This window comes from Columba livia, chromosome 1, assembly GCF_036013475.1.
Source record: "Columba livia isolate bColLiv1 breed racing homer chromosome 1, bColLiv1.pat.W.v2, whole genome shotgun sequence".
In the NCBI taxonomy this organism is placed as follows: Eukaryota; Metazoa; Chordata; class Aves; order Columbiformes; family Columbidae; genus Columba; species Columba livia.
In genome coordinates, this window is record NC_088602.1 from 69,723,963 (window position 1) to 69,750,408 (window position 26,446).

At 40.6% G+C, this 26,446-nt stretch overlaps 3 protein-coding genes across 36 annotated transcripts in view; 2 read left to right on the forward strand and 1 right to left on the reverse strand.

Annotated features, from left to right (window-relative positions):
• Nucleotides 1-7,743, forward strand: part of MYH15 (myosin heavy chain 15) — a 48,859-nt gene extending 41,116 nt beyond the window's left edge. The window contains exons 37-43 of the mRNA XM_013371209.3: nucleotides 350-553; nucleotides 1,651-1,776; nucleotides 3,164-3,334; nucleotides 3,834-3,938; nucleotides 5,067-5,162; nucleotides 5,668-5,805; nucleotides 7,607-7,743. Of these exons, the coding sequence (XP_013226663.2) occupies nucleotides 350-553; nucleotides 1,651-1,776; nucleotides 3,164-3,334; nucleotides 3,834-3,938; nucleotides 5,067-5,162; nucleotides 5,668-5,805; nucleotides 7,607-7,624 (858 nt within the window). The 3' untranslated portion in view covers nucleotides 7,625-7,743. The remainder of the gene's footprint in view (nucleotides 1-349; nucleotides 554-1,650; nucleotides 1,777-3,163; nucleotides 3,335-3,833; nucleotides 3,939-5,066; nucleotides 5,163-5,667; nucleotides 5,806-7,606) is intronic.
• Nucleotides 7,744-7,748: 5 nt separating this feature from the next.
• Nucleotides 7,749-22,178, reverse strand: HHLA2 (HHLA2 member of B7 family). Of its 31 annotated transcripts, none has more exons than XM_065049909.1 (10): nucleotides 21,951-22,178; nucleotides 20,619-20,849; nucleotides 19,739-20,297; nucleotides 18,357-18,447; nucleotides 16,881-17,005; nucleotides 15,467-15,751; nucleotides 14,699-14,959; nucleotides 12,557-12,847; nucleotides 9,878-9,969; nucleotides 7,749-8,582 (listed from the first exon to the last, which is right to left on the reverse strand). In XM_065049909.1, the coding sequence occupies exons 5-10, from the start codon at nucleotides 16,942-16,944 to the stop codon at nucleotides 8,556-8,558; spliced, it is 1,020 nt and encodes a 339-aa protein (XP_064905981.1). In that variant the 5' UTR covers nucleotides 16,945-17,005; nucleotides 18,357-18,447; nucleotides 19,739-20,297; nucleotides 20,619-20,849; nucleotides 21,951-22,178; the 3' UTR covers nucleotides 7,749-8,555. The 31 variants fall into 31 exon arrangements, with proteins under 31 accessions (XP_064905981.1, XP_064905986.1, XP_064905971.1 ...); XM_065049914.1 differs by having other exon boundaries at nucleotides 14,699-14,878; nucleotides 15,431-15,751; XM_065049899.1 differs by having other exon boundaries at nucleotides 15,431-15,751.
• A 48-nt stretch (nucleotides 22,179-22,226) lies between these two features.
• The window catches only part of IFT57 (intraflagellar transport 57), a 28,740-nt gene continuing 24,520 nt past the window's right edge, over nucleotides 22,227-26,446 (forward strand). For all 4 annotated transcript variants that reach the window (XM_065049883.1, XM_065049884.1, XM_065049881.1 and 1 more), the window contains exons 1-3: nucleotides 22,227-22,450; nucleotides 25,008-25,170; nucleotides 26,287-26,405. In XM_065049883.1, the coding sequence (XP_064905955.1) occupies nucleotides 22,242-22,450; nucleotides 25,008-25,170; nucleotides 26,287-26,405 (491 nt within the window). In that variant the 5' untranslated portion in view covers nucleotides 22,227-22,241. The remainder of the gene's footprint in view (nucleotides 22,451-25,007; nucleotides 25,171-26,286; nucleotides 26,406-26,446) is intronic.

A 26,446-nucleotide genomic window follows, 5' to 3' on the forward strand; every position in this document is an offset into this window, starting at 1 on the left:
CAGTAGTGTGTGTATATTCAGCTTTGTTGTTTGTTTCAATATTTGTAATATGTTAAAAAAAAAAGTGCTTTACTAAGACAAATCACCTCTCCCATGCCTAAGCAGCTAGTTCTGCCTCAGGCAGAACTGCAAGCTCTGACAGATTTGAACACACAGGCTTTTTTCCCCCTTAGACAACATAACGCAAAACCTATTCACATGACGGTGTGGAGGAAGCCCTTCTACAATAACAAAGCACTGAAATTCTTCAGGTGGACCCCATGCAACCTCCGGGGTCCTCTTACACAAGCATATCAGCTTGAAATGGAGTTGCACTAGTAAAAAAACCCAAACATCTGTTTTGTTAAAGGAGCTTCAGGTGCAGCTGGATGACTCTGGACATGTGAATGAAGATCTGAAGGAGCAGCTGGCGGTCTCTGACAGGAGGAACAATCTTCTCCAGTCAGAGCTGGACGAGCTGAGGGCTTTGCTGGACCAGACTGAACGGGCGAGGAAACTGGCAGAGCATGAACTGCTGGAAGCCACTGAACGTGTGAACCTGCTTCACACTCAGGTTGGCTTTTTCTCTGCTCTCTCTCTCATTGGGTTAAGCTGAGCCTGGTCTTTTAAGCACCGACACTGTTTGCCCATGGCCATCATAAGCCAGGCATGCCTCCCTCTCCTTCAAGGGACAAAACAAGGAGAGGAATTTAGTCACTCTGTAGATAAACCACCTCCCTCCCTTTGAGTTAGCTGGAACTGATCAAGCAGCCAACTGCTTCAAACAGTTTCCAGAGAAGGCAATGATCAAGATAACAAGAGTAAATTTGATTTCTTTCCTTCTTCCATGCTGTAAAGCCAGTCTCCCGCTTTTGTTGAGCCACGGCTGGGGAGGCGAGGCATTCCTTCGGAGAAGTGACGCAGGTGCTGTTCTTGTGCAGGAAGCTGGTGTTACACAGCAGTGGAAACTGCAGGGGCCAGGTTCTAACACGAGGTGTATTGTGCAGGGCACAAAACTACTCTGCAACAAAGCACTCTCATTAAGACAGGCCTTTGGACTTTGTCCCTCTATAACGAAGTACACTGCAGTTTTTACAGGGTCATGCAGGGGCATGTCCTGATGCGCCAGCATTTTTGCACAAAACCAAAGCTTCCCTTCACCAAATAATGGTCAGAGAAAGAGAGGAAAATGTGCTACAGGCTGGTGGTGTTTTGCAACATTTACTCCAGCCCATTGGTGACTCGGGGGTTCTGTTTTAATCACCTCATTAACTAACGGATCAGTAGTTTTCCGGGATGAAGTGCCTTATTCATTCTTCTATTTCAGCCTCTGGCTTATTATTTTATCTGAATCAAAACCTAAATGTTTACAGCTGTGCCTTATTATTTTATCTGAATCAAAACCTAAATGTTTACAGCTCTGCCTTATTATTTTATCTGAATCAAAACCTAAATGTTTACAGCTTTGAAAGTATTTTCAATATTTCCTCAGTCTGAAGCTAAGTTACATAGTAACCCACATATCTGGGTCTCCCTTCCCAAATGCTGCTGTAACCCAAAGCATGCAAAAATCAGGAAGTCCTGGTGTGCTGTGGTATTCAGAGAAGTTATATTTCTAATAATCACTTTTCTTCCTTTTCCACTGTTCCTTTGTGGAATTCTTAATAAAAGAACACAAGCCTGATCAATCAAAAGAAGAAGCTGGAGGGTGACATTTCCCAGATGCAGAATGAAGTGGAGGAATCAATCCAGGAGTGCCGGAATGCGGAGGAAAAAGCCAAGAAAGCAATCACAGATGTAAGTGGGCTGGTTGCCTCCTCACTTCAGTACTGCAATGTCGTAGTACAAATAAGAAAGTATTTTCCAAGTCACCATTTCTGTGCTTGTTACAAAGCTCTTACCTACAAATAACCCCACAGTTATCTGGAGGTAACTGATGAAACTTCGGAATTAAAAAGGCTAGAGGTAAAAAGAGAGGAAGGACTTTTTTCCTGATGTTTGGGCTTTTGTTGCTTTCTTGGGGTTTTATTGCCCTCAGAATGCAGTATCCACTGATCCTCAAAGTTTCAGGTCTTGTCACCTTTGGATCAGGTAAATCATACATGTGCGTAGGCTAGACCATTTCAGGCTGAACTAGTGCTAACTGTTCTTCTGGTATAGATAGAATCTGATGAGACAAACAAATTACTGAATACCAAACGAGGTACCCTAGAGTTAGGTGTCTACTGGAAAAACATGAGGCCTAAGATCCCAGGAAGAGAAATGGAGTGCATTCTTCCTCTAGAGAAGACATAATTTGCGCAGGTATAGTTTCATTTCCCACAGACCTAGAGAAATCCACGTCTTCAGAGTTCAGCTGATGTATCAAATGATACCAACAGATAACACGAAAGCTAGAACTGGAGGTTTCTGTGAGTTACATGTCTGGAGTGCCTGGACAAAGCTATTCCTGTACCATGTTCTTTACTACTTCTCAGCTGACAGCACTATTGCAGCCTGCCAGAGAGAAGACACTGATTGTCCTTGATTCAGCTCCAGGCTGGATTGCAATGACTGCTGCCTTCTGATGACTACTCAGTGTGGGTAAAAAATCTGTAAATGGTTCTTGGTGGCAGGCACAAATGACAAAGTAGGAATGAGCTAATTGGCACCCTTGTTACCTGTCTTACAGAATGGACAGGGACTATGTAAGATGTTAAAAATGAGCTTCCTATCCCAGCACAGACAGTAGAAACTGCTCTGCTGTTACATCTGCTCGGGCAGCTCTCATCTGTGGCTGCGCAGTGAAATTTGTCTGCAATTTGTTTTAATCTACTACCTTTCAAGAGCTCCAAACACCAAGATTAAATTTTGAATAAGTTCTAGATAAAACTCCTGTAGTGAGTGGCACAGGCATTATAAACAAGGATATTATTTAGCACAGATACTAAAAGAAAAAAAAAATGTGGGGAGCAACTCTTAAATCACAACATTAGAATGTGGAGGGAAAAAAAGGCCTCCAAGGCAATACTTTCTTTGCATTTTCTCTGTCCAGGGAAGATATGCACACACAAGATATTCTCTGGAGCTTTGGGTACAGGGAATGATCCAAGCAGTGGATAATCCAAGATCAATCTTCTGTCATTTCTTCTGAGATAGAATTCAATAGCATAAGAGAGCTGCTGTAAAATGTGGTTGTTTTCAGGCAGCAATGATGGCTGAGGAGCTTAAAAAGGAGCAGGATACTAGTGCCCACTTGGAAAGAATGAAGAAGAACATGGAGCAAACCATCAAAGACCTCCAGAAGCGACTGGATGAAGCAGAACAAATAGCCCTGAAAGGTGGCAAGAAGCAGATCCAGAAACTGGAATCCAGGGTAAGTTTGTGATCCCACTTTTGACCACTGTCTCCCGGTTACAGAACTGGGACCAGGCAGGTGTGTTAAGGGTTGCCTTTTAAGTTCATAGTGGCCAATAAGGGATACTACGAATGCTTCCTTCTGTTTCACAAAATGCAGATGAGCAGTTTTGGAGGTATGCTTCCCTTTCATCATCCAGCTACAATGAGCTGTTGTGGCACAGCAGATGATCAAGCCCTTGATTAAAAAAAATTATTTAAAACCTTCACATTTAAAACCAGGAAAAGCCCTTGCAATGCTTACTTCAATTAAACTTTTCTGGCCTTTGCATGTGTCTGCACTGTTGCTGGTGCAGTTTAAATACTTTTATGAAAAAGCAGAATGGAAAGGTGACATCTTGATCTGAAATTTGTCCCTGTGGAGATGCTGAGAAAATGAGCATTTCTTGACCTGGGAACTAAATTATCTGCTGCTTTATATATGTAGCATAATGACAAGGGTTTTTCCTTTTTTGCAGGTTCGTGAGCTGGAGAATGAGCTTGAGACTGAACTCCGTCGCAATTCAGATGCCCAAAAAGGAGCCCGCAAATTTGAGAGGCGCATAAAAGAGCTGACTTACCAGGTATGCTGAGGACAGTACTAACCACTAGGTCCCTGGAACTAAATGTGTTCTTCCAGTGTCACAAGTTGCCTCAGTGCTTCAGAGAAAGATGAAGGACGAAGAACTGCATTACCCAGAGCTTTATGACTGGAGGAAGCTTTAGGGATAGGAAGAACACCTCTCTAGGGCTACCATCATCTTGCTTGACTCATTGTGACTCATGTTAGAAAGCCTCTATTGCTGGGATTTGGACAGTTTTAGCACAGCATTAATATGGAGCAGGCTTAGATGACTATTCACACTGCAAGAGAAGAAAGAGCCCAGCTGTCTCTCAGCTGTGCCAATGCTAAGAAAAAGAGCCAGAAAGATTCAGTTGACTCTAATGCATCCCTCAGTGTAGGGTTGCCCAGTCCCAGGGCTCTGTCACCTATTGCTGAGCAGCAATGTCTTGTTGTGAGCCTCCCACAGGTTTGTTCACAGCTGCTGTTGTTGCTTGCCTTTTGAAAAGGGTCTTCAGCACAGAGCACTCATCCTTCTGATTTCAAGAACACTTAAGCATATAATTCCATCCATCTGCTTCAAGAGATTATTTAGCCTCCTACCTGTTTTACTCTGACTTTTATATGCAGAGGCTGAAGGTGGTTTTCTTAAAATACAGTGCTCTGGCACAGGCAGAATTATCTGGTCCTTCTGCTTATGGACTGTGACAGCTTAAACCTGGCTCCTTTTACCAGAAATGCCTCCAAACCAGATTTTAAAATATGAAAATGACATATATTTTAGGCACACTCATAGGTCTGTTTCACTAAATAATGACACACTCTATAATGACAAGAGTGCTTCTCATCCCTGAGCAAGGAACTCTCTGTGTGTTTATGAGTATACTTCTGAAAGTGTGTGCACATATATATGTATGTGTATACATATTTACGTATATATATATATAAATGGGGATGGTACTCTCTTAGTCTTCAGCCTCTAGGCTTACATACATCTTTAATCAACCTATACACAGGGTGATCAAAATATGGCTTGTTTGTGTTTTGAACGACAAGTTTCTAAAATCACATATATGGCAGCCATACCTATTTCATTGTGGGGGATGGGCCTTTTTCCACTGTCAACCTAATTAATGGTGTTTTGATGCAGTCAGAAGAAGATAAGAAGAATCTGGCCAGGATGCAGGATCTGATTGACAAGCTACAATTGAAAGTGAAGAGCTACAAGCACCAAGCAGAGGAAGCTGTGAGTAATTATTTAGGCTTTTTTACCTTTGAGAAATGTATTGTCCTAAATCCACAATCTTTAATTCATAGAAGCTTTTAGTAGAAATGCACATTTTGTGTACTACTATTTGTATTTATATTCCTATAAACCCTGTATGTATAAATATAATATATATTAAGCAAAATATGTAGCATTTGTGTTGATTATATTTAAGAAAAGGTATTCAATTTTATCTTAAGATTGCAGTATCATTTGCAAGGGAAGGGGGAAGGGAAGGAGCAGGGAAGACTTTTTTCCTCCTAGTCCCTCAGGAGGCATGTTAAGAACCTCCCAGTTCACTTAACATGGAGAGTGCCACTGGAAACATCAACTCTGTGAAACAACAGTCTCAGTTCTCCAAGAGGCGACTGGTTCCCCTGCAGCTGTTACCCGGGCCTGCTGAGCACTTTACGTCCTGCTTGAATTGGAAAGCTTAGTTTCATAGGGACCGGAGGAAATCAGCTGCATTGTTTTCTCTCACCAGGAAGCCCAAGCCAATCTGTACCTTTCGAAGTACAGAAAACAGCAACATGACCTGGATGATGCTGAAGAACGGGCTGAAATAGCTGAATCTCAAGTCAATAAGCTGAGGAGCAAGTCAAGAGATATTGGCATGAAAAAGGTACGCTTATACCATATGGAGTAAATGCAACTGTTTAATACATAGCAGTGGATGCTATAAATGCAGGAAGATCTGTTACATCTTTAAGTAGCATGGACTAGAAAAAATTCTTGTTTACTACATTTTTTAAATGTCAGTCTACCATTTATTTTAATATTAAGGTTAGCCTTTAGGTCAGCAATGTGATGCTTAGGCAAAATGAATGTTCCATCCTCTTCATGTTGTCATTTAACCTCTGTGCTCAGCAGTCAGAAGATTCCAAAACTGGTAATTTTTTTTCTTTAATGGGATATTAAAAAGCTCCATCTTTTTCTCCTTCTGATGGTGTAGATTTCTATGTATGTAATACAGCCTGGGAATCATTGCCCTAGCAGATTGACAGATATTTTAACATTGCTCTTTCAAGGAACTTGTATTGATTTGAAGAGTTAGATGAAAAGAAAGTATTATTGATTAGTCACTTGGGTGCTGGGAAGTCATTAGTAATTAGAAATATATTTGTGGTGGTTTGCACTTGCGCAGAATGGAACGGAATAATATTGATGATACTAAAAGGTGCCTGAGAACCTGGTCTAGAACTGAAAGCAAACATTTGCTTCTCTATGCCTTGTGACAACCAGGGCAAGGATGAATGATAGAAAGAGGAGCTGGGTCGTTGCTTTATCTGTTTCATTTGCCAGTGAAACAAATACTGCCGTGGTTAGTGTCATACAAGTTTTGTGGGGGTGACAGCTCTTGAGTCAAGAAAGAGGAAAAAAAACAACAAAAATAATATTATTTTGGTATTTTTATCACACTCGATCCCCACACCTTCCTTCTCTCTTCCGCATCCACCATTCTGTTGGAAGAAACACTCCAATTTCTGCTTTTATACTGGAGTAAAAAAACCACCTTTGACTGAAATAAATTGCTGTAGCTCCACCATCTAGAGCAGAGCTGCATTAAAACTGCATGAAAATCTGGTCTCTTACACATTTATATATTATGGAAGCAGCACTGTGTAACTGAAGCTCAAATGAGTTTTGCAGCTTTTAAGAGTAAAAAATTTCCACATATTTTCCTTTAAATTATTCCAGCCCTAGAAAAAAAAATGAAAACTCATACAAGTTCACAAAGCCGTGGAATCTCACACACACTGAAATAGTTGAACAAACCATGAGAGTAATTAATTTTTTTAAATACTGTTAAGAATTATGTGTATTTCCTGTATCTTACTAGTACCCTCTTTCTGCCTCAAATACGCAAAAATAATAGAAAAGTGGATGCCTGTTTTTATTAATCAGATGCTGGTTTGCCAACACCAATTCCAGCTCTGGCTTATAGCGGAGTATTGCGCTGTCAAAAGATGAGCCAGGAACCATGTTCAGGCAGCGAGTGCTGTTCCAAAAGTCATGACACATCTCCTTTGGGGAGAGAAAGGCACTGGAGAGACTACTTCCATTGTGTAGCATTAGAAATATGTTGTCTACTTCGACTAGTACCCATGTTCCTGGCAACTCTGAGAAGTGTGTGTGATTCAGAATGAATACCACCACCTATTGAAACAGGGCTGTATAGAAGCCATCTGCTGTCAAAGGGAGATAAAGTCTAGCATGAGAACAAGAAACCTGTATTGTTAGCTGAAATAAGACAGCAAAGGTTGGCTAGATAGGTGCTGGTCTCTTTCAGATAAAAACTGGTAATACCAGGGAGCAGAAGCATTAGTGAAGATAAGCTTTTGTCATTTACTTGTGAACTTACTCTAAAAACCCCTCAACGCTTCAATTTTTAACACTTGTAAACTATCTCAATTGCATTTCAGGTTCATGAAGAGGAATAAGTACAGTTCAAGCTGACAAATATGAGAAGATGCTTGATATAATCAGGCACAACTGAAAGCAGATGTAGAAAAAAATAAGCACTTACAGAAATAAACATCAAGCTTATAAAATTCAAAAAGACTGTACAGTGTATTCCATTCATTTATTTGTGTTTCTATTTTGCCAAGCTCCAGGGATCGATAAAAGCTTACATCTTGCCAATAGCCCACTTCATTATGTTGGAACAAATCCTAACTGGCAGATCTCTGAGAGAATCAAAACCAAGGGCAAATCCAGTTACACTACACAGCCACATGCATTTCATGTGCAGACTGCTAAAGCAGCACAGATTGAACCTGTGCAGGGGGACAGCCCTTAAGCTGGGATAACCCTGGTTCCATCTGTCCTGCTAGTCGGAGGCTATACGAGTTTTGTAGGAGAGCAGGACATCAACTTTTCCATATGAACAGTCAGTTTAGAAGCTTCCACTACCACCAGCCATAGGACTTTTGTTCACCAGCTGCAGTAGAGACATAGGAGACGCTGTAAAGGGACATGACCCATGAGGTGTGTTCTCTTAGATCTTTTCAATTTTTAAACAGGGAGGTTGTCTTTGCTTGAAATTAAAATATTAAATGAAGTGCAAAACAGTAAGCCCTCTCTTTCTTCCATACTGAAAAAAGAAAAAATCCCTCAAAACTGAAACTTCCTTTGTAGAAACATTTTCATTGTCCCTTTAAGATCTTCAAGTTCCAATTTTTCATGCCAACTCTTTACACACAAGTGTCAATTGACTTACTTCTTTTTTCCCCCATCAGTTCAGTTGTTTGTTACCGTGTGGCTTTAAATGTAACTCAATAAGGAAGGTGAAGAAACTCTCTGTTCTTTTAAGCAGCAATCTCAGTAGTATCTGTGTGTGTAGAGTGATTTTCCTCCGTTATGTCAAGGTGCTTATATGATTCCTCTTCTTATGTGTTTCTAGTCAAAACAAAAATGTTTGTCAGAACTACTGATGTGTAAAATTAATCCTTTAGTGGGAACAGAACAAGACACACTCACTATAAATATAAACCAGTACTTTCCAATTTAACATTAGCCAAGTAAATATCCACATACCAGTGCAGAAAAAAATCCTGTTTCTTCTATCCAGTCCTCCATCAATGTAGCCAGACCTGAGTTAAGATGTAAACTGTTCCGGTTTCTCTGATTATATGTTAAAGGTCTCAGCAGATCCCAAGATAAATCAGTCTTGCCTAAATTATTTAAATTAAGCAGCTTCATCTCAATAGTATGTTATTATCTCTAATGCATGTTAGCATTGAAATTGACTAATAAGAAAAATGCAAGTGAATCTCTAAGTGAGAGAAAAGTGAAAAAAGACTGAAACTCACTCATTTTAAAGTTGTCCTTCTGGTATGTTCTTGTTGAACCTCTCAGTAACCATTGTAAAATGTCTCCTGAACCTTATCAAATTCAGACTGTGACAAAATCCAAGGCCTAGCAGGTTTGAAGGTACAGGTCTCCCTGAAGGACTAAGAGCTAACGTTCGTTTTTAAAGGATAATCACCTCAAAAGCAGAGGAAGGAGACAGAATACTATAAGACGGAGCCAGCCTACTTCAAAAGCACAAGAATAAAATGCATCCACTTGAAGATGCTGTACACTAGTAAATAGGAGAGATATGCTGAGACATGAGATCAGGGATTGTATGGCTATAACAGTCTCCTAAGCAAAACAAATAGTATAAATTTTCACACCAAAGTTTTGGTGAGTTTAGACGTTGGCTATAGTTGAAATAGTAATTTGAGCCCTAATGAAGACTAAGTATGTGTATTGTTTGAGATTTTTCATGTTTTGGTTTGAGTTTTTTTTTTTTGTTTTAAACCCAAGATAAAATTAACTAGTTTGATTGATTTTAAAGCAAGTTATCTGAAAGTATCCATGAAGGGCAACCAACTTTTTAATCTTTTTTATAAAACACAGGAGAGCATGTGGTCAAGGGAAGATCATGTTAATATTGTTACAACCAAAATACTATTGCATAGAAGTAGCAATGAGGGCTTTTTGGACTTAGAAAATAGTAAGAATAAAGACAATTTATTTATGCTGAGACTTATCATCCTACATTTTCAGTCTTTTGTATGCCCTAACTCATGAAAATAAAATTTATGTTTTAACATGAAAGTTATGTTTTAACATAAAAGTAACAATCAAGGTCTGGTTTTAAGCTTAATAGTACCTTTAAAAATAAGTCCCCTAATGATTGCACATACCTTGAACCAGATCCAGGCTACTGGTACCAGTATCACTGTTGCAATCGCTCCAGTCACTCCTAGCACAATGTTCTTGGTGTTACCTGAATATTCTTTAAAAATACAAATTCCAAAAAGTTTAACAGAAGTGCTAATTAATGTTCACTATTGTTCAATAAGTATACCAAAGCCAAGGTTTTTTTCTTATTTATAGTCTAAAAGCTACGGTTTAGGGAGAATGTCTCAGTTTCTTTTAATGTTACTGATGTTCAAGTTACTTGACCCACAGTACAAGACACTGTAATGACTTAAGTGTGAATAGCTGAAAGCATATTATTTTACTTAATTGTGCTGATACAAAATTCCATGTGTGCTCATGTAATACGATTTGATGACCTCCTAATACAAGTCCCATTTAAAAACAATCAACTGCCCAGTATGCCAAACAACTGCTTCCAAGGCTCAGTGCCATTAACGGTACTGCTGATTTCCAGTGGAACAACTCGGTAAGCGTTATCCAGCCTGGACAACAGATTTCACGATTTCTGTTATGAAATCTTTGCAACTTTCATCCAAAATGTTTCCCAACTTTCTGATGCAACCATGCCATCCAGGTGGGTGCAAGAAGCAACAGATGGGTGGTAACCATGGATTCCACAGGAAATAAGAGCCCATCTAGCAGAGGTTGGTCCTGCACAGCACCAAGTGTCTCATCACACCAGCAAACTTCAACAACGTGAGAACACTTGGAAACAGAGGACTCATTCCTTTAAGTGTGGTTCTTCTACCTCAGCCTTCCTTTCTGCTGATGCATCTCATCCAAAGAATTTGAAAAACTCTGTACTCCTCTGGAAACTCCCTATGGATGTCTAGCAAACAATTCGAAAATGAGAACCGCCAAAACAGTGCATTTAATCTGGCCATTGCCTTCAGATTGGCTCTGTCCCCCCATGCAGACCTGTATTTACAACTTGTCCATTCCTTTGGTAGAGCAGCTTGAAGCTGTGACCTTTCTTTACACAGGAGAAGGCCTCCAAAATGATTGTAAGTTCATCTCACTTTTCCTCTTAGAAGTCTCCTTTCCAGTGGCACTTGGAAATCTTTCTCATGGTTGAGCAGCTGCTGTGCTATGACCACTACCCAACACACTGATCTAGGTCATTTCCTTATGCCTTACTGTCTCTATCTCCTTTTCTGCTTTCAATCCGTGCTGCCACAGAGATGCTAACCTCTCTGGGAAGTGTCTTCTCTGTTCTCTATAACGTATCTCTGGTCCACAGTAGGAAAATTCTGTGAGAGGCACAGTAATTTAGCCACTAAAAAGAGGATTTGTGTCACCTGTGGCTATCATGAGATCCATCCGCAGAGAGCAGGTAGAGAAAGGCATTTGTAGAGGAAGATCCAGATCATATTTGGACTGGACAGGTGCCTGTGTCTGTCTGCAGTAAATGCACAGGGAGACTGATAGACTCAAGCACGTAATTTAGGAGCATCAGTTAGTTAAGTATGTAATTCCTTGGACGTTTTCAATGCCATCTACTTCAGAGGCATAATATTAGGTTTACAGGATAAGGAAGATCATGCTGGAATTTGAGCTGCAAGGAAGTGTGTTTGTCTGACTTAAAAACTTTCTTTAATCTAACTCCCCCCCTTCAGATTGCATATAGCCGCTTCCATTTAAAACACACCCTATGTCATGTTTTCAGACTGAAAGCAAGCTATCATGGGAGAAGGGGCAGAAGGGAAAACCAGAAAAATGCAGTTATTATCAGTTATTCTAGCTCCTTTTCTGCTATGTTGCCTCTATTTTTCATATCCTACTGGCTTGTTTCAAGTTCTCTCTTAAAACAAACAGACAACAAATGAGGTACCTAAGATTAATTCTCAGACTTTAAGTGATTGTATTTAACTCTGTAAAACACTTATGTGCTACTGTTTGAATGCTAGGGGTTTTTTTCCCCCTTTGGACTGAGATTTAAGGAGGCTGCATCTCAAACAGCATAGTATTTTTGAACACATACATAATTTGTTTGCACTATAATTTTAGAAAGCTGGAGTAAATTTTTTAACCTTCAGTAAGAGTTTTCAATAGTCACAAAAGTTAATCAGTAAGTCTTCTTGAAACTGGAGACTGTGATAACTCTAACTAGGACTTCGCAGCTGGAAGTTTACTACAGTTCATAAAAACTCAGGCATGCATATAAACATATATTTCCCCAGATCTAAAAAAGGTCTGCTGTGTAGAATTAAAGCTTTGAAAACAACAACTGTGCACTCTCCTCAACACAGTTTCTTCTGCAGCCACATTTATACTGTGTCTTTGGGCTTCCTTCCATCTCCTTGTTACCTTTAGAAGCTGTATTTTCTATTAGCGGAGCAGTTAGGACATGAGTGTAAGAGTTCCTCTGTGCCCTCAGCTCTGAGGGGAGCTGGTGGCAACTGCAGGCAGCCACCAATTTTGAGACCTTTGCTGCAACGAGCTGGTAATTGCAAAAAAAGAAACTTTAAGTCTTTAAATAAATCTATTTTAGGGAACTTTTTTCCCCCCCGGGACAACAATAATAAAGTACCTCTTCTACACACTTGTACTTAGTACACAAAATGATTTTTCTCAATGTTTTGCAGATTTCTGATTGACCCTTTCACTCTGCATTCCCCTCACTGGTCCCTATCGTCTGAAATAAAAGAGCAGCAACTTACCAACTTGTAAAGTTCTCACAGCAAGTTTTGTGTAATGAGGTGTTGAAATGTTACACAGGTATTCTCCACTGTCATCTGCAGTAAGATCATGCAACATCAGTGAAAAGTCATTTTGGTTAATCTGGACTCGAGGTTGGTAAGAGTGAGATGAACCATTGAAGGAGGCCAGGACTGAGATCACCGCATTTCTGTTTAATGTCCAGACAACACTGAAACCTTCAGTGTTTGTAGAGTTATCGCTGTATTCACAAGGAATCACAATGCTACTTCCTTCCATGTTAGACAGTTGGTCTGAAACAGATAATTGAAGAACCCTCTGCATTTTTTCTTAGATATTATGAAGGTTATTTAGACATTTTCCAAACTTGTTCTGATGCTACTGTGAACAAATATAAAAACATATTATTTCACTATTTTGATATCATATTTAAACATTACAGTACACTTCCAGAAGCATCTAAAGATTTTAAAAGCAAATGTATCATACATTAAAAAAAAAAGACACATAAAAAACCACCCCAAACCAAACATACTCAACAAAAACTATCTAATTGGTATTAGCTATACTTTAAAAAATTATTTTGTTTTCATTTGCCTCTTTTTCTTCTAATTGAGGGGCTCATTAATAAAAGTGATTCAGTGTAGTCTAAGTTACTATGTAAATTAGCATGAAATTCGACACATTGTGAGCAGAGAAAAAATGCAACTAATCAGATACTTGGACATTAAAAGCAGAAGGGTAATACTGTTATAACGTAATTTAATTAGAAGAATCAAAATACTGCATTTAGTTAGGAATAACTTTCAGCTATGGTGGTCTTAAGTATTTCACCTCTCTGTGTGGAACACTTATAATTAACGAATAGCTTTAAATAAGGAAGGGGAAGGAAAAAGCAGGTAAATGGAACTAATATCTAATGTATAAAATATTAATATAAGACAAATTAATATCATAGCACAACTATCAATTTGACAGGAATGAAAAAGAGAGGAGGCAGTGGTGGCTGGCAGTGTGCCAGAGAGGAAACGAACATATTTGACACGGTATAAACATGCTTGGGTTTTGTGTGTGAGGACGAATGAGCGGAGGTGTGGGCCTGAAAACCACGAAGACAAAACAAAACTGTACCCCACACTGCTATTACCAAAGGAAAAGGAAAGCAGTATATTTTCAAAACGTCCCAGTGAGAGGACAGACGGACACAAACAAAAGTGTCATAAATGTACCTTCTTCTCATGGGGATCAGAAAGATAGATTAACAAAACAGACACTTATAGTGCACTTGTTACCTGCTATTATGCAATACTTGAAACCTTCCATATTGTAAGCTGTTGCATGTAAATTAGAAACTGCACTCTTGTTCTGAAATATATGCAGTGGACTAGAACCGAGGGAGTGTCTGGGTACACTTTGGGGGGAATCAGGGCAATGGAAGCAGCCATACACATCTCACAAGTGAATTGCTCTTGCATTGCTGTTGATTCAATTTTTTTTTTTTCCTAAGAAACAGGAAAGGCTGAAAAGTACCAGTTATTTACTTGAATTGAATTTCCAGTGAAATTCAGGAGAAGGACAAAATGGAGAGTTGAAATTTCATAGTGCTGTTTTTCGTTAACAAAATGAGCTGCTGTTTGCTCTCCACTCCTATGCGCTCCCAGCACTCAACCCGGGCACTTAAGAATGCATTTGAAAAGAAGTACAATGAAAGCATCAAACAATACTAAAAAAAACTCTCACAAAAGGTGGGGAATGGACTGAATAAGGAGCATATGCATCTAGAGCAGCAGGCAAACCTTCCTCTCCCTCATATAGCCCACAGGTCCACTAAGGTTTCCATGTATTTTGTCTGAATTCATTCTTTTCTTGCTAGACTATAAAATTTGATTATTATGCATGTCTTGAAACATGAAACAAAAATGTTCAGAGTAAAACTAACTTATGGAAGTGAAAGCTCCCTCCTCTTACCCTTACTTCTTGGGCATATGCTGCCTTGTAATTCTAACAGACGAGTTTCAAAGAGGAAGGCACATTGTTTTGCACCATCCCATTTACATGTTGTCCCACTGCAGAAATACTGTATTTAATAATTTGAAACCAGCTGTGACATTCAGTAATGACGCAGGAAGAGACTTTATTCCTACCTTGCATTTTCCATTCAGCAGCCCACTCTTCATGAGGTAGATGAATATGACACTGATAAGGATCAGCTGTGTTTACAATGTTCTGGTCACTTCTAAGAGAATACAGAACTCCATCCCTGGTTTCTTGCCGATCTGTTTCTTGGATGGAGGTATTGCCTTGTACCCAAGATATATGTGGTGCTGGATAAGTGAGAAAGGCATAGCACTTCAGTATTCTTCCTGTGTCTGTCTTTTGGTATTCCAGTGCATAATAAGAGGGAACTGTAGATTAAATAAATAAATAAATAAATAAAACTCCTGCTACTTCCAATACCCTCTTTAACTTGAAGCAATCGGTCTTCTGAAAAAAACATTGGAGAGAATAAATGTTGAGGACAAAATTTAAACCGTGTCTGATTTCAGAAGAAAGCATAGCATTATTTGGTTTCAATGCCAGGGTCTGTACTGTTCTGAGGAGCCACATGATGTTTAAAAACTCAAGCATACTACCCAGTTACCCTTTAGAAATCACAGTGCAGTAGGTTATGAGAACAAGTGCTGCACTTAAAATTTTCAACTCATATTACGACATTTCACCAGAGACAATGAATTGTCTGATAATACTATCAGGCCCAAAAGGCGCTCTGTTTGGTTGAGGGATTTTGATTCCATGTGATAAATAACACGAGAAAATCTGTTGGTGTAATCTCATTTCCACTGGTACAATTCAAGCACTTTTGATGTCTTACTGACCTCTTACATGCAGCATGACTTCCACTTCCGTTTTACCTTGTTGTGTTCCCACATAGCAATTATAAGAGCCCTCATCAGTCACAGTCAAGCTATTGAGTTTCAAGGAAGCATTCCCACTAGGAATGTTCTGGTGGAAAAGCTGTGTTCTGTGTCTGTAATCCGGGTGTTGACTTTCCAGCTGATCTCTCTGGTAGTAGTAGCTGTGCACATTTCTGTCCCCTTTCTTCCAGTAAATTACTTCATCATCACCAGGTGGGAAAGAACAAGGGAGGATGCAATCCTTGGAAAACAGCCCTGTTACTGTGCTCTGTTCTGTAAAACCTAAATCCCATAAATACAAATGAATAAGATAAATTAAATCCAGTCTACAAGTATATTCCTGCCCCTCCTTATCCCTGGCAAAAAAAATGCTCTGGCAGGCAGCACATTCCTACCAAGCATGTCTCTGGGACAGGAAGGATCTTCAATTGGTTTAATCAATATTGTAATACAGAGCTCTGGTCTTTCAACTTACAATAATTTAAAGTAGATATCCTGAGTGAGCACATACATAATCATATTGGCACACCACCACCCCAGTTTCAATTGCGTTTCCAAAAGCACCACCTTCAACCTCAAAATGTTTTGAGTTGCAGCTTGCTACTCACTCAAACGTTCATAGTGTCATGTTACAATGACCTGAGTCAATGACAACCTTGCATAGTGTCAAGCAGTTGTACAGTCACAGGAAAAAAAAAAGGATGTGATGGTGCAACCAACAGGAAGCCCAGAACTTCTTGAAACAGCTTTTCCACCACAAATAGTGTCAGGGAGCTCTATCCCAGCTCCTGGAGGTAATTAAAGGAGGTAAATAAAACTTTGATTCCTCAACGTTAATTCACACAAGTAGTATCATCTGATCGCTGTTAACATTTAATTTAGGCCTTGCTGGCATAAAAGAACACTTTTAAACCAATCTTTTAAAAAACAGGTTGCATTGTCATATGGACCTTCTTGGCCAAGGTCAGACAACCTATCAGGCTGCTGGCAAGCGTCCCGCTGCAGCTGTCTTCTCAGAAGTTCTGATGCCCTTTCCAGCTCAGCTGGCAGGGCACTACACATGACTTTTCCTCAGCCATTCCAGTGCAGATTCAACCAATACACTTCAAAGCATTTTCAGTACAAACTGACAACTACTCCCTGCTGAGCAGTCACACAATGCACCCCAACAGCCAGGCCATGGGGCAGAAATGTGAGCAGGTAACAGTTTGGGTGCTCGACGCTGTTGATGGCCATGGCCATCTGTGCAGCCATCTTCCAAACAGTTGTCTTTTGCTTTGGGAGTGTCTCACATTACCCCAAATCAATTATTTACTATTAATAAACAGTGTTTGAATTAATTAATTACTCCTATTAAGAATGATAAATAGTTGTCTTATTATTTTTCATTAACACCAGAGCAAAAACCTACCCCAAAGCGTAGCACCTGTTTGAAATAAATAGATGAGAAGAGATGGAATTTTCTGTCCTTTCATGTCTTCTCTGGTTCATAGTAGACTCAGGTCAAATCAACAACATAAAAGGAGGGGAGAAAACCTGTTTAAGTGCACGTAAAATACACACCCAAATTATAACATTTCCTTTGTACAGCTTATTAAGAACTACAGGCCTTTGTATCATGTTTTTTGTTTGCAACAGTCTTGGCCTAGATTTCTGGCCTTAGGTCATTCTGTAATACTACACATTTCACGAAGGTTGAGGCCCTCTCATTACCATGTAATAAATAGAAAGTGTTTACCTTCAGTGTTCTTACAGAGCTAGGGAATATTAATCTTCATCATTTGTGAACAGGACATCGAGTAAAAATGGTCAAGTACCATTTTCAAAAGGATTTAACACGTGCCTTGTCAAGCCAGATTTTTCGACTTCCTAAAATATATTTCTGATTGCTGCAACATTTGACTTTCTGAAGTGGGAAATCTGCCTGCATTTGCAAATACTGCAAATATAAAGACCTTTTCACACTTTACTCTTAACCAGACCAAAAGGGCATCAGCTGCACTTCCAAAAATGTGTGTATGGACACCTAGGATAGTAATGCAAAGGAGGAGAAGGTTGTCCCATCGTATCTTCTCGTTTCTCACTTAAATAGCAATGAACTGGACATTCTTGTGCACAGTCTAAAAATAATAACCTTACTCTAACTGATAGACTGCACCTTTCTAATCTAAAAATAATAACCTTACTCTAACTGATAGACTGCACCTTTCCTCCACCCAGGCACACTATTCTAAAATGCAGAGTACTGCAGTGGAGAAATTACCTCTTGAACCAAATAGCTTCAAAAGGGTCTGAAGAACTTCCCCTAGCTCTTTTCCTCTCCTCAAAGAACAAATAAAGGTAGCACTCCTGACTTATACAGGGCACAGGTATAGCCAGGCTTGCTAGCCAGTTCTTTTAATACTAATGAACAATATTGGCTGGTGTGTGTCACTGTACCTGTGGTGGATGTGAATCTTATGTCCCAAGGATTTTTGCGTGTTAATTCTTCTGCAAAGCTTATGTTATTATTTTATGTATTCTCACTTTTCTATTAAGGAAAAAACCCAATAATATTTTGGGACACCAAAATATTAAACCTGAGGCATAGATGATGCAAGAATAAACCAAACACTTATGATATACATTTTGTTTCATGTTAGCAGCAATTGCCAGTATCTGCCTTCTTTTCCTCCTTGTCTTGGCAAGCAGTGTCCATCACATTTTATTGGATTTTTTGCTCATTGACCATCACTTCCAACTTGATTAACACAATATGCTCTGTTTGCTGCTTAAATTTCAGAAACTGCAATCAATGCTGAATTTTCCTTAGTGAGTGATCTGCCACGATCAATAGCCTGTGCAGTTTGGCAGTGATGTTCTGAGAGCTACGCAGTTCAAATAGTACCTCTGCGATGCCTTTGGGGGCTGCATCAAGGTGTGAGGCCTGGACAGTGCAGGCTGCCTCACCTCTTCTCGCTGTAGCCCATAATGCCGTACTGAAATACATAACTACAACTAGTTAGCTGAAAATTTTCCTGTTCAGCAGAAATCTTAGTTTTGGATCCTCCCATTGCAGTGCGTTGGGAAAAAATGTCTGTCGTTCTGCAGAAAAACTTGAGGAGTGCAGGATCTGGCCAGTCTTCTTTTCAGGAGGCATGGGATCTTACACGCATAAAGCAAATCTATGCTGATAGTTAGAGTCACACTGCAAAGTACTGAAGAAACATGATTGTTACAGACCTAAGTGGCACAACCAAGAAATCACACCACAAGGTTTTGTAGTGAAATATCAATACGGACAGTGCACAACTAGAATTAAGATCGCTGTAGTCAATGTCAGTCACTGACGCCCTAGTTTTCAGAAGACTTACTTCATACAGAGCTTCATACTTCATACAGAACCACAGGCTCAGCTGAGCAGCAGAAGCTCAGCCAGGGTTTCTGAGAGCAAGGCAAGGCACTGAAATGCATCTTCTAAGACAAGCACTGAAGTCAAGCACTGAACAGTTCAGATTGTGGTACGGGCAACAATGCCCTTGCTTTGGCCACTATAGGAAATGAACGTAAAAAGGCATATCCTTTCTTTTTCTTCCGTGACTAAACCACAAGTCCATCATCTTTGAACTTTGCATTCAATCTGAACCCTGATCAGAGCACTCCCCTAGCATACAGGTTTTGGGGATCAACCTCTGCTCACTGAACTTCCCTCTGTGACTCACATTGAGAGCAGCCATTCATATTGTAATAATGTCTTAACCCTGTCAAACAAAAGGTAATTATTCCTTAATAAAAAGGATCTAGATTAACTCATTTTCAAGGTAACTTAACAACAGCACATTTCAAGCACGCACACACACACTTATGAGGACTGGAAATGCGGAGGATTTCAAGTTTTGCCAAAAAGCAAACAAGAAAAACGAACCCGTAAAGTTCTAAAAAACCTGTGTTAACATACTACTGAAATCTCATACTAGCCACAACGATACTAGCTTTCCAGAATTTCCCCACTGAATCTTCAGTAGACATTTTCTGTGATAGAAAAGAGAATTCTCTACCTCCACACAATGAAACCCTTACAACTTAAATGCTAATTACATACTTCTGTTGTCAAGAAACACCCCCCAAGGAAGAAGGATCCCGCATTCTAAACATTCAAAATTGGACATAGGAAGTAAACTCAAACTAACTAGGTTTTACCTGAATATACACATATAGTCTCTGCCTCCACCATTTTGTACACTTAAACCACCATAGAGCTTTTAGAAGAATGTTAGGGGGTTTTCTTACCTCTTCCGACTTCACAAGTAGCCAAAAAATTCAGGAACTTGTTGTTTCAGGTGTTTCACGCAGGCAGAGTTTATACATATATAGAAAAATAAATAAAACCCACATACAGCTCTCCCAAAGCCGCAGCAATTCACATACCCTGCCCTGCTCCTTTCACGGCCACAGCCACACCTACACATACCAGAGCTCAAGTAGTTAACACACAAGTTCATTGCAAAGCAGGTTTTTTTTTTGTTGTTTTTTTTTTTTTTTTTTTTCTGTAGGCTGAATCAGCTTCTATATGTGTGAATCTTTCACAGTTCTTGCATTTGTTTCTCCCTCTTCAGGCTTAAAAAGCTTCTTCTCTTAAGTGCTTATTTTGCCTGGCTTTATTGAATGCATTTCTAACAATAACTCCTGCGAACTGTAACTGAGTAACAGAAGAAACCAGGTACTGTCAGCAATGCGATTTCTACAGCAGTCATGCTGCTTTGGGATTCTTCTTGGGCATTACAAGAGCATGAGCACCATGGCCACAGCAGAGACCAGCAATCCTCTCACTAAGGCAGAGCATAGGAACCTGATTTAGGGAGAGAGGCATATTCTTTATGGGCACAGGACAAAGAGAATGTAAAATACAAATCATCATGACACTCTTCTCAGAAAGCTGCTAATCTGAAACAAGGACAGTAGAGGCCTTGGGCTGTCTGCAGGGTTAGGTAGTCTATTTTCACTTTAATGGTATTTCACTGGGGTTTTGTTTTCCCTGAACAACTCAAGCTTCCTGGGCGATACCCAGTGGGAGAAATTGACAGAATGACTCAAGCATTTTGGGGAAGAGGGCTTCCAAAAAACACCCCAAGCAAAACGCAGGAAGAAATGAAAGAAAGCAGTGTCTTACCTAGAAGATCCCAGGTAGTGTCAGCTGTACACACACGACCTGTGTCTCCTGCTTTTGGAGGAGAACCAGCTTTCCCACCGTCTTCCCCACCATCCTGCAGCAGCTCCCGCTGATCTCCAGTTACAATTCCTCGCAGGACGTACTTTTTATATCCAGCTGTAAACTACCGCACCTCAGGCCAGGAGCTGTGCTATCAGATATCCATAGGTACAGCTGCCGCCATCTCTCAGCCTGTCGACATGTTCATAGCTTAGTCTTAAACTGGGTAAATGTTTAACACAAATGCCCCGTGCAAAGCTTTTAGAAACATACCCCTGCATGTTGAAGAGCAATTGTTGGCTGGGCCCCGCACAGTGAGGCTTTATCTGCTGTGTGTGGAAGGAGTCAACCAGATACCACACAAGTCACAACAGCTGATACCTTATTGAGTGAAAACATTATTCACCGTAAACATCATGTCTGTGGCATTAAGAGTTTTGTTTTCACATCAGGCTAAAACCCAACCTTTTGATCTTTTTTTTTCTACCCAAGGACTTCACAGTAACAGCCTTAACACAAAAGAAATGGATACTTCTTGTCCCTACTGCTGCTCTGCTGTTTTTGCTTGTTTGTTTTTCCTGAGATCTTGTTAGACAATGTGAAAGTCTAAAAAAATATACATAAACCAATAGAAAGGTATAAGCTAACAGAAAGGTATGAGATACTTAAGACCTACCAAAAAGAGGACACAGAAGTTATTTAAAAGTAGAATATCTATCCTTGTTTCTTGAATGAAATTAATGCCTTTGGGATAATAGAATAAGGTGGTTTTGAATAATTGCACACGTGCACACACACATTTTAAAATATGTTTAAAATACAGGTGATATATAACTAGATGTATGGGTCACCATCCCTGGAGGTATTTAAAAAACACATAGATGTGGTGCTTAGGGACACGGTTTAGAGGTGGGCTTGGCAGTGTTAACAGTTGGACTCGATGATCTTCAAAAACTTTTCTAACTTAAATGATTCTATGACCCTGCCCATCTCCACTCGACACCTGGACCCAAATAAAAGCACCGTCTACCACCCCCCCCCCCCCCCCCCCCGCCTTCTTCATGGTTACTGAGCGGAAGTGACGAGCCCGCTGCTTTACATCCCCGCCCCCTCGCTGGCGGCGGCTGGTACGGGGAGCCGCGGGGAGGCGGTCCCCGCTGGCGTCCCGCTGCTGTGGAGCGGTGGCTGGGTGTTGACCCTGTTGTCAAGAAACACCCCCAGAGGAAGAAGGATCCCACATTCTAAACACCCAAAATTGGACATAGGAAGTAAACCAAAAGTACTAGGTTTTACCTGAATATACACATATATCCTCCGCCTCCACCATTTTGTGCACTTAAACCACCACAGAACTGTTAGAAGAATGATAGGGGTTGGTTTTTTTTTTTTCAGTCAGAAGACTGACTTCACAAGTAGCCAAAAAATTCAGGGACGTTTTGTTTCAGGTGGTCTGGCCGCCATCGGTAGTTCGCGTCAGGCAGCGCCTGTGATTACGGCAGGGGGCGGGCTTCGAGGCCGAGGCCGGCGGGGATTGGTAGGACTGGTTGCCTCGGTTACGAGCGGCGGCGGCGGCGGCGTCCGAAGATGGCGGAGGAGGCCGTGGGCGGCGGCGGGAGCCGGCGCGGGGCGGGGGAGCGGGAGCGGGAGCGGGACGAGGAGGGGGCGGTGGCGGAGCGGGGCCCGGGCGCGGCCTATCACATGTTCGTGCTGATGGAGGAGCTGCTGGACAAGCTGAAGCTGCTGAGCTACGAGGAGGAGGCGCTGCGGCGACACAACATGCGGCCGCTCTCCAGGTGCCCCTCGCCCGCCCCGCTGAGCAGCTGGCGGTGGCGCCTGGGGGCGCGGAAAGGCCCCGGGGAGGGCAACAGCGGCCTCGCCTGGGAGGCGTTCCGTGTCGGTGTGCGGGGGGCCGGCCGGGGCAGGGGGATCGCGCCGTGTGGAACGGGGCTCCACGCGTGAGGGGCCGCAGCCGCCACGGCTGCAGCCAGAGGCGTCAGGCCATGTACCGTGGGTGTGCGCCCACGGGTGCAAACCCCGAGTGTTGGCAGGAGGAAACCCCCTGTGGTCAGGGACGAGGGAAGGAAGGCAGGCAGGCTTCCAGGTGACAGGATGCCTGGGTCAAGTAAAAAAACAGTCAACTTCACCAGTACCCATGTGGTTTTGAAGCTTTCAAAACGAGAAGTCCCTCTAAAGGCTGAGATGTGAGAAATAAATAGGCATTTCACCGTCTGTGCACCCACTACATAACTTGAGCTTAATTATTGGCATGCCAGTTTATCTGCTAAAAATATTTCTGCCTTAAATTAATTTATTGTATTCAGGGTAACTATTTGTGGGGTGTGCGTGCATAAGGGGGCTTGGACCCATTGTTTTAAGTCTGTTTTTTCTTATCTAATACATATCTGTCTTATATGTAATGATTATGAGGATAAACTTCTTCACAGTGAGGGTGCAGAGCACTGGAACAGGCTGCCCAGAGAGGTTGTGGAGTCTCCTCTGGAGACATTCAAAACCCACCTGGACACATTCCTGTGCGATCTGCCCTAGGTGAACCTGCCTTAGCAAGTGGGTTGGACTAGATGATCTCCAGAGGTCACTTCCAATCCCAGCCATTCTGTCATTTATTTTATTTTGTAATGACTGTGGAAGACAGGAAACCTGGGAAATGGGACCAATGTGCTCTCAGCATCCACCCATCCAATTAACTTTCAGATTCATCAGTTTCAACCAGGTTGCACAGCAGCATGTCAAACAGTAAAGCTTTCTATAAACAAGTTTGATAGGGGAAGAAAAAACATAGTCCAAATCATCCCCTTGTTGGGAGGGAGGTTCAGGTATGAGCTCAGTGGCTGTATGCTGTTTTTCACCAGCTGTCTGAACATCAGTATATTTGGAACAAGAAAGAAAACCTTTGTCCCCCTTAGCGAGTAGCTTTGGTAAGAGGTAAGAGTTTGATTCCAAGTATCCAGTCTGCACATGATTTATATTTTATATTAACTGTGGTCTGATTTTTATGGACTGAATTCGTGTTAGGACCACATTGTTCAATTTAGTGTGATCCAAAATAGATCCAGTTTGTGTACCTTGCTCTTTAAAGTGACCCAAGGCACAGCAGGTGAGGATGGGTGGAAGAACCGCTTCAAAAACAAGCGCCTGATCTGAGCTTATGCGCTGATTTAGGTACGCCAGCCTCTTGCCCCTCTTGAGGAATATGGGAAGGCAAAGAGGTTTGGGGAACTTTGAAGGAAAAGGAACTGGATGTATTGCTGTTGTCAGGAAGAGGATGTTAAGAGAGGAACAGGAGGTGAGGTTACTGTGGTGTAATGGCATGGATGAGGACAATATGCAGAAAGAAGACAATGAGGCTTTTGTAAATTTGTTCTCCCCTCCGCAAGGAAGTGCCATTAAAGTTTTCATGCAGTCACTTGATGCAAAAATTATTTATTTTTGAAGAGGCATAATAATATATCCATACACAGATACCTTTCTTTGTGCTGTTTGCCTAAACTCCCTTTAATGGAAAGCAATTTTCAAAGTGTTGTAAAGTAGATAAAAGATGAGACAAATCCACTCTGGCTTCCAACGTCATGGGTAAAGGTAAAAAGCTTTAGCAATGGATCATTTTTATTTTCTTTTTGAAGTAAGCTGTTTGCTGTGTGATGTTGACAGTAGTTATCAGCCACTTCTGCTAATCTATTCAGAGGATGTTTTTCAAATTTAAATTTGGTCTTGCACTGTAATTCACTTGTCCTGTGAAAAATGCCTGAGATTTGGCAAAATCTAAGCTCATTCCTGGTCTACAAGTTATTGGCAATTGCACGTGTTTGACTTCTGATTCTTATAAGCCTGTAAGTTTGCATTGTTATGCAAGGGACATCTGAATGGATCCATTGCATAGACTCTTAATTAGTCAGTGGTGGTATTTGATGAAGTGGTGGGCTGGATTCTGCATCCCTACAATTAACTGGGAGCAGGATTGAGCTCACAATGGTTTGAGACTGCTCAAGTAAATAAGAGGAATAACTTGGGTTTATGTGGAAATGTTAATTTGGTGGTGCTTAACTGAAGCTGTATAATCCTGCTGTCAGGATGGAGGAATATCCAGTTTCCATTTGATTCCTTGGAAGTCTAATGTTGATTAATAGCTTGATGAAAGCAGGAAACTGAGCAACATGTAAAAAACAGTCTACTGTGCTTATGTGTGAAATGAGACATCTGTAATTTAGTTCAGCTGGATCACTCATTGAAAGAATCAGTTAAAGAATCTGCTTTCTAGCCTGTGCTGGCCTGTAATGCTTTAAGAGCTTCAGGAGCTCAAAATATTTACCATTTTTTCCCTTTTTTAAACAGGCACTACTTTGCACTACCCACTAATCCTGGTGAGCAATTCTTTATGTTTTGCACACTTGCTGCCTGGCTGATCACTAAAGCGGGACATCCCTTCGAACAGCCACAAGAATACGATGACCCCAATGCAACAATATCCAATATACTCTCAGAATTGCGATCATTTGTAAGTGTTTAACATTCTGCTTTCCAAAGTGTATTTCAAGCATGTGCATCATCTTCAGAAATAACAGTAATGACACACTGTCTTTGCTGTCTGGTTATGTTCCCAAGGAGTGGACAGACTTTTCCTATCTATGAGTTTGTATTATGTTAATTAGTTAATCGGAAGTTTATACTTTGTGTAGCTACTTGTTAATTAGTTAATTGGAAGTTTATACTTTGTGTAGCTACTTGTTAACTTTTTGGCATTACGAAAATGGTCTTACAATATTATATATGATTCCAATTAGTTTTGTTCCACAATCTGTAAAATGGATTAAATCAGGCTTACTTTTTATTGTGCCACATATGTTGCTCATTTATATGAATAGTAGTATCATTTACAAAGATTTTATATTGAAAGTTTACACAGTGCTTGTGATCCTGCTCCTGCAAAAGTCAATGGTATAGTTAATTCATAGTGAAGGAGATGGTTTAGAATTGCGTTTGTTTTTGTTGAGGAGTAAAAGGTTGCATAAACTGCCAAAAATTATTGGGATTTTTAAAAAATATTAAAATAAAATCTCCCGAAGGTCAGAAGAGTGTATCAATTCATGGAAAATATGATCTTATGGAAGATTATACTGTGGTAAAGCTGTGAATGATGTTAAGAACACTGTTCTCTAAAGGAGATAGTTGATAAAAAAATGAAGATATTTATTCTGTAGGACAACAACAAATAAAATCTGGAACAAACAAGCCAATATTGAAAAGCTATTGAAAAGCTATGGTTAAGTCTCAGTACCTGAGTTCCTCTGTAGCTGTTCTTGCCTTGCTAGCATGTCACTTTGTGTGCTTGACCATCTAGCTCCCTTGTGGCTTCTGACTCTTCTGCTCCCTGTGAGTATCCTCTTACCAGATACTTTAAGATTTCTAGACAGCATCTGTTCCTTGAGTTGTTCCCTTTTCCCTTCTGTTGCCTGACTGGAACTGGATAGGGGAAGAATATGAATTAACATTGGTAAAATCTTCATACAGAATGGACACTTTGGTTTTAGTGTAGTAAATCTTGTTAGTTCCCTGAGAGGAAACTCGATTGATGCGTATCCATTAGTAAACAGTGTATCTCTTTTTATTTTAGGGAAGGTCTGTGGATTTCCCTCCCTCAAAATTAAAGGCAGGTTACGGAGAGCAAGCATGCTATGTTCTTGATTGTTTAGCTGAAGAAGCCTTGAAATACTCTGGCTTTAGCTGGAAAAGGTATAGTACACTGTTATGTATCCTCCCTTATGCATGGTTTT

Excerpts from the sequence above, each read along its gene's own strand:
- HHLA2 (XM_065049889.1), bottom strand. The coding sequence starts at position 16,944 with ATGAAAGGACAGAAAATTCCATCTCTTCTCATCTATTTATTTCAAACA. Across the intron at positions 15,752-16,880 it reads AACAGGTGCTACGCTTTGGG|GTTTTACAGAACAGAGCACA; the intron begins GTAGGTTTTTGC and ends TATGGGATTTAG. Across the intron at positions 9,970-12,556 it reads TGTGAGAACTTTACAAGTTG|AATATTCAGGTAACACCAAG; the intron begins GTAAGTTGCTGC and ends GTATTTTTAAAG.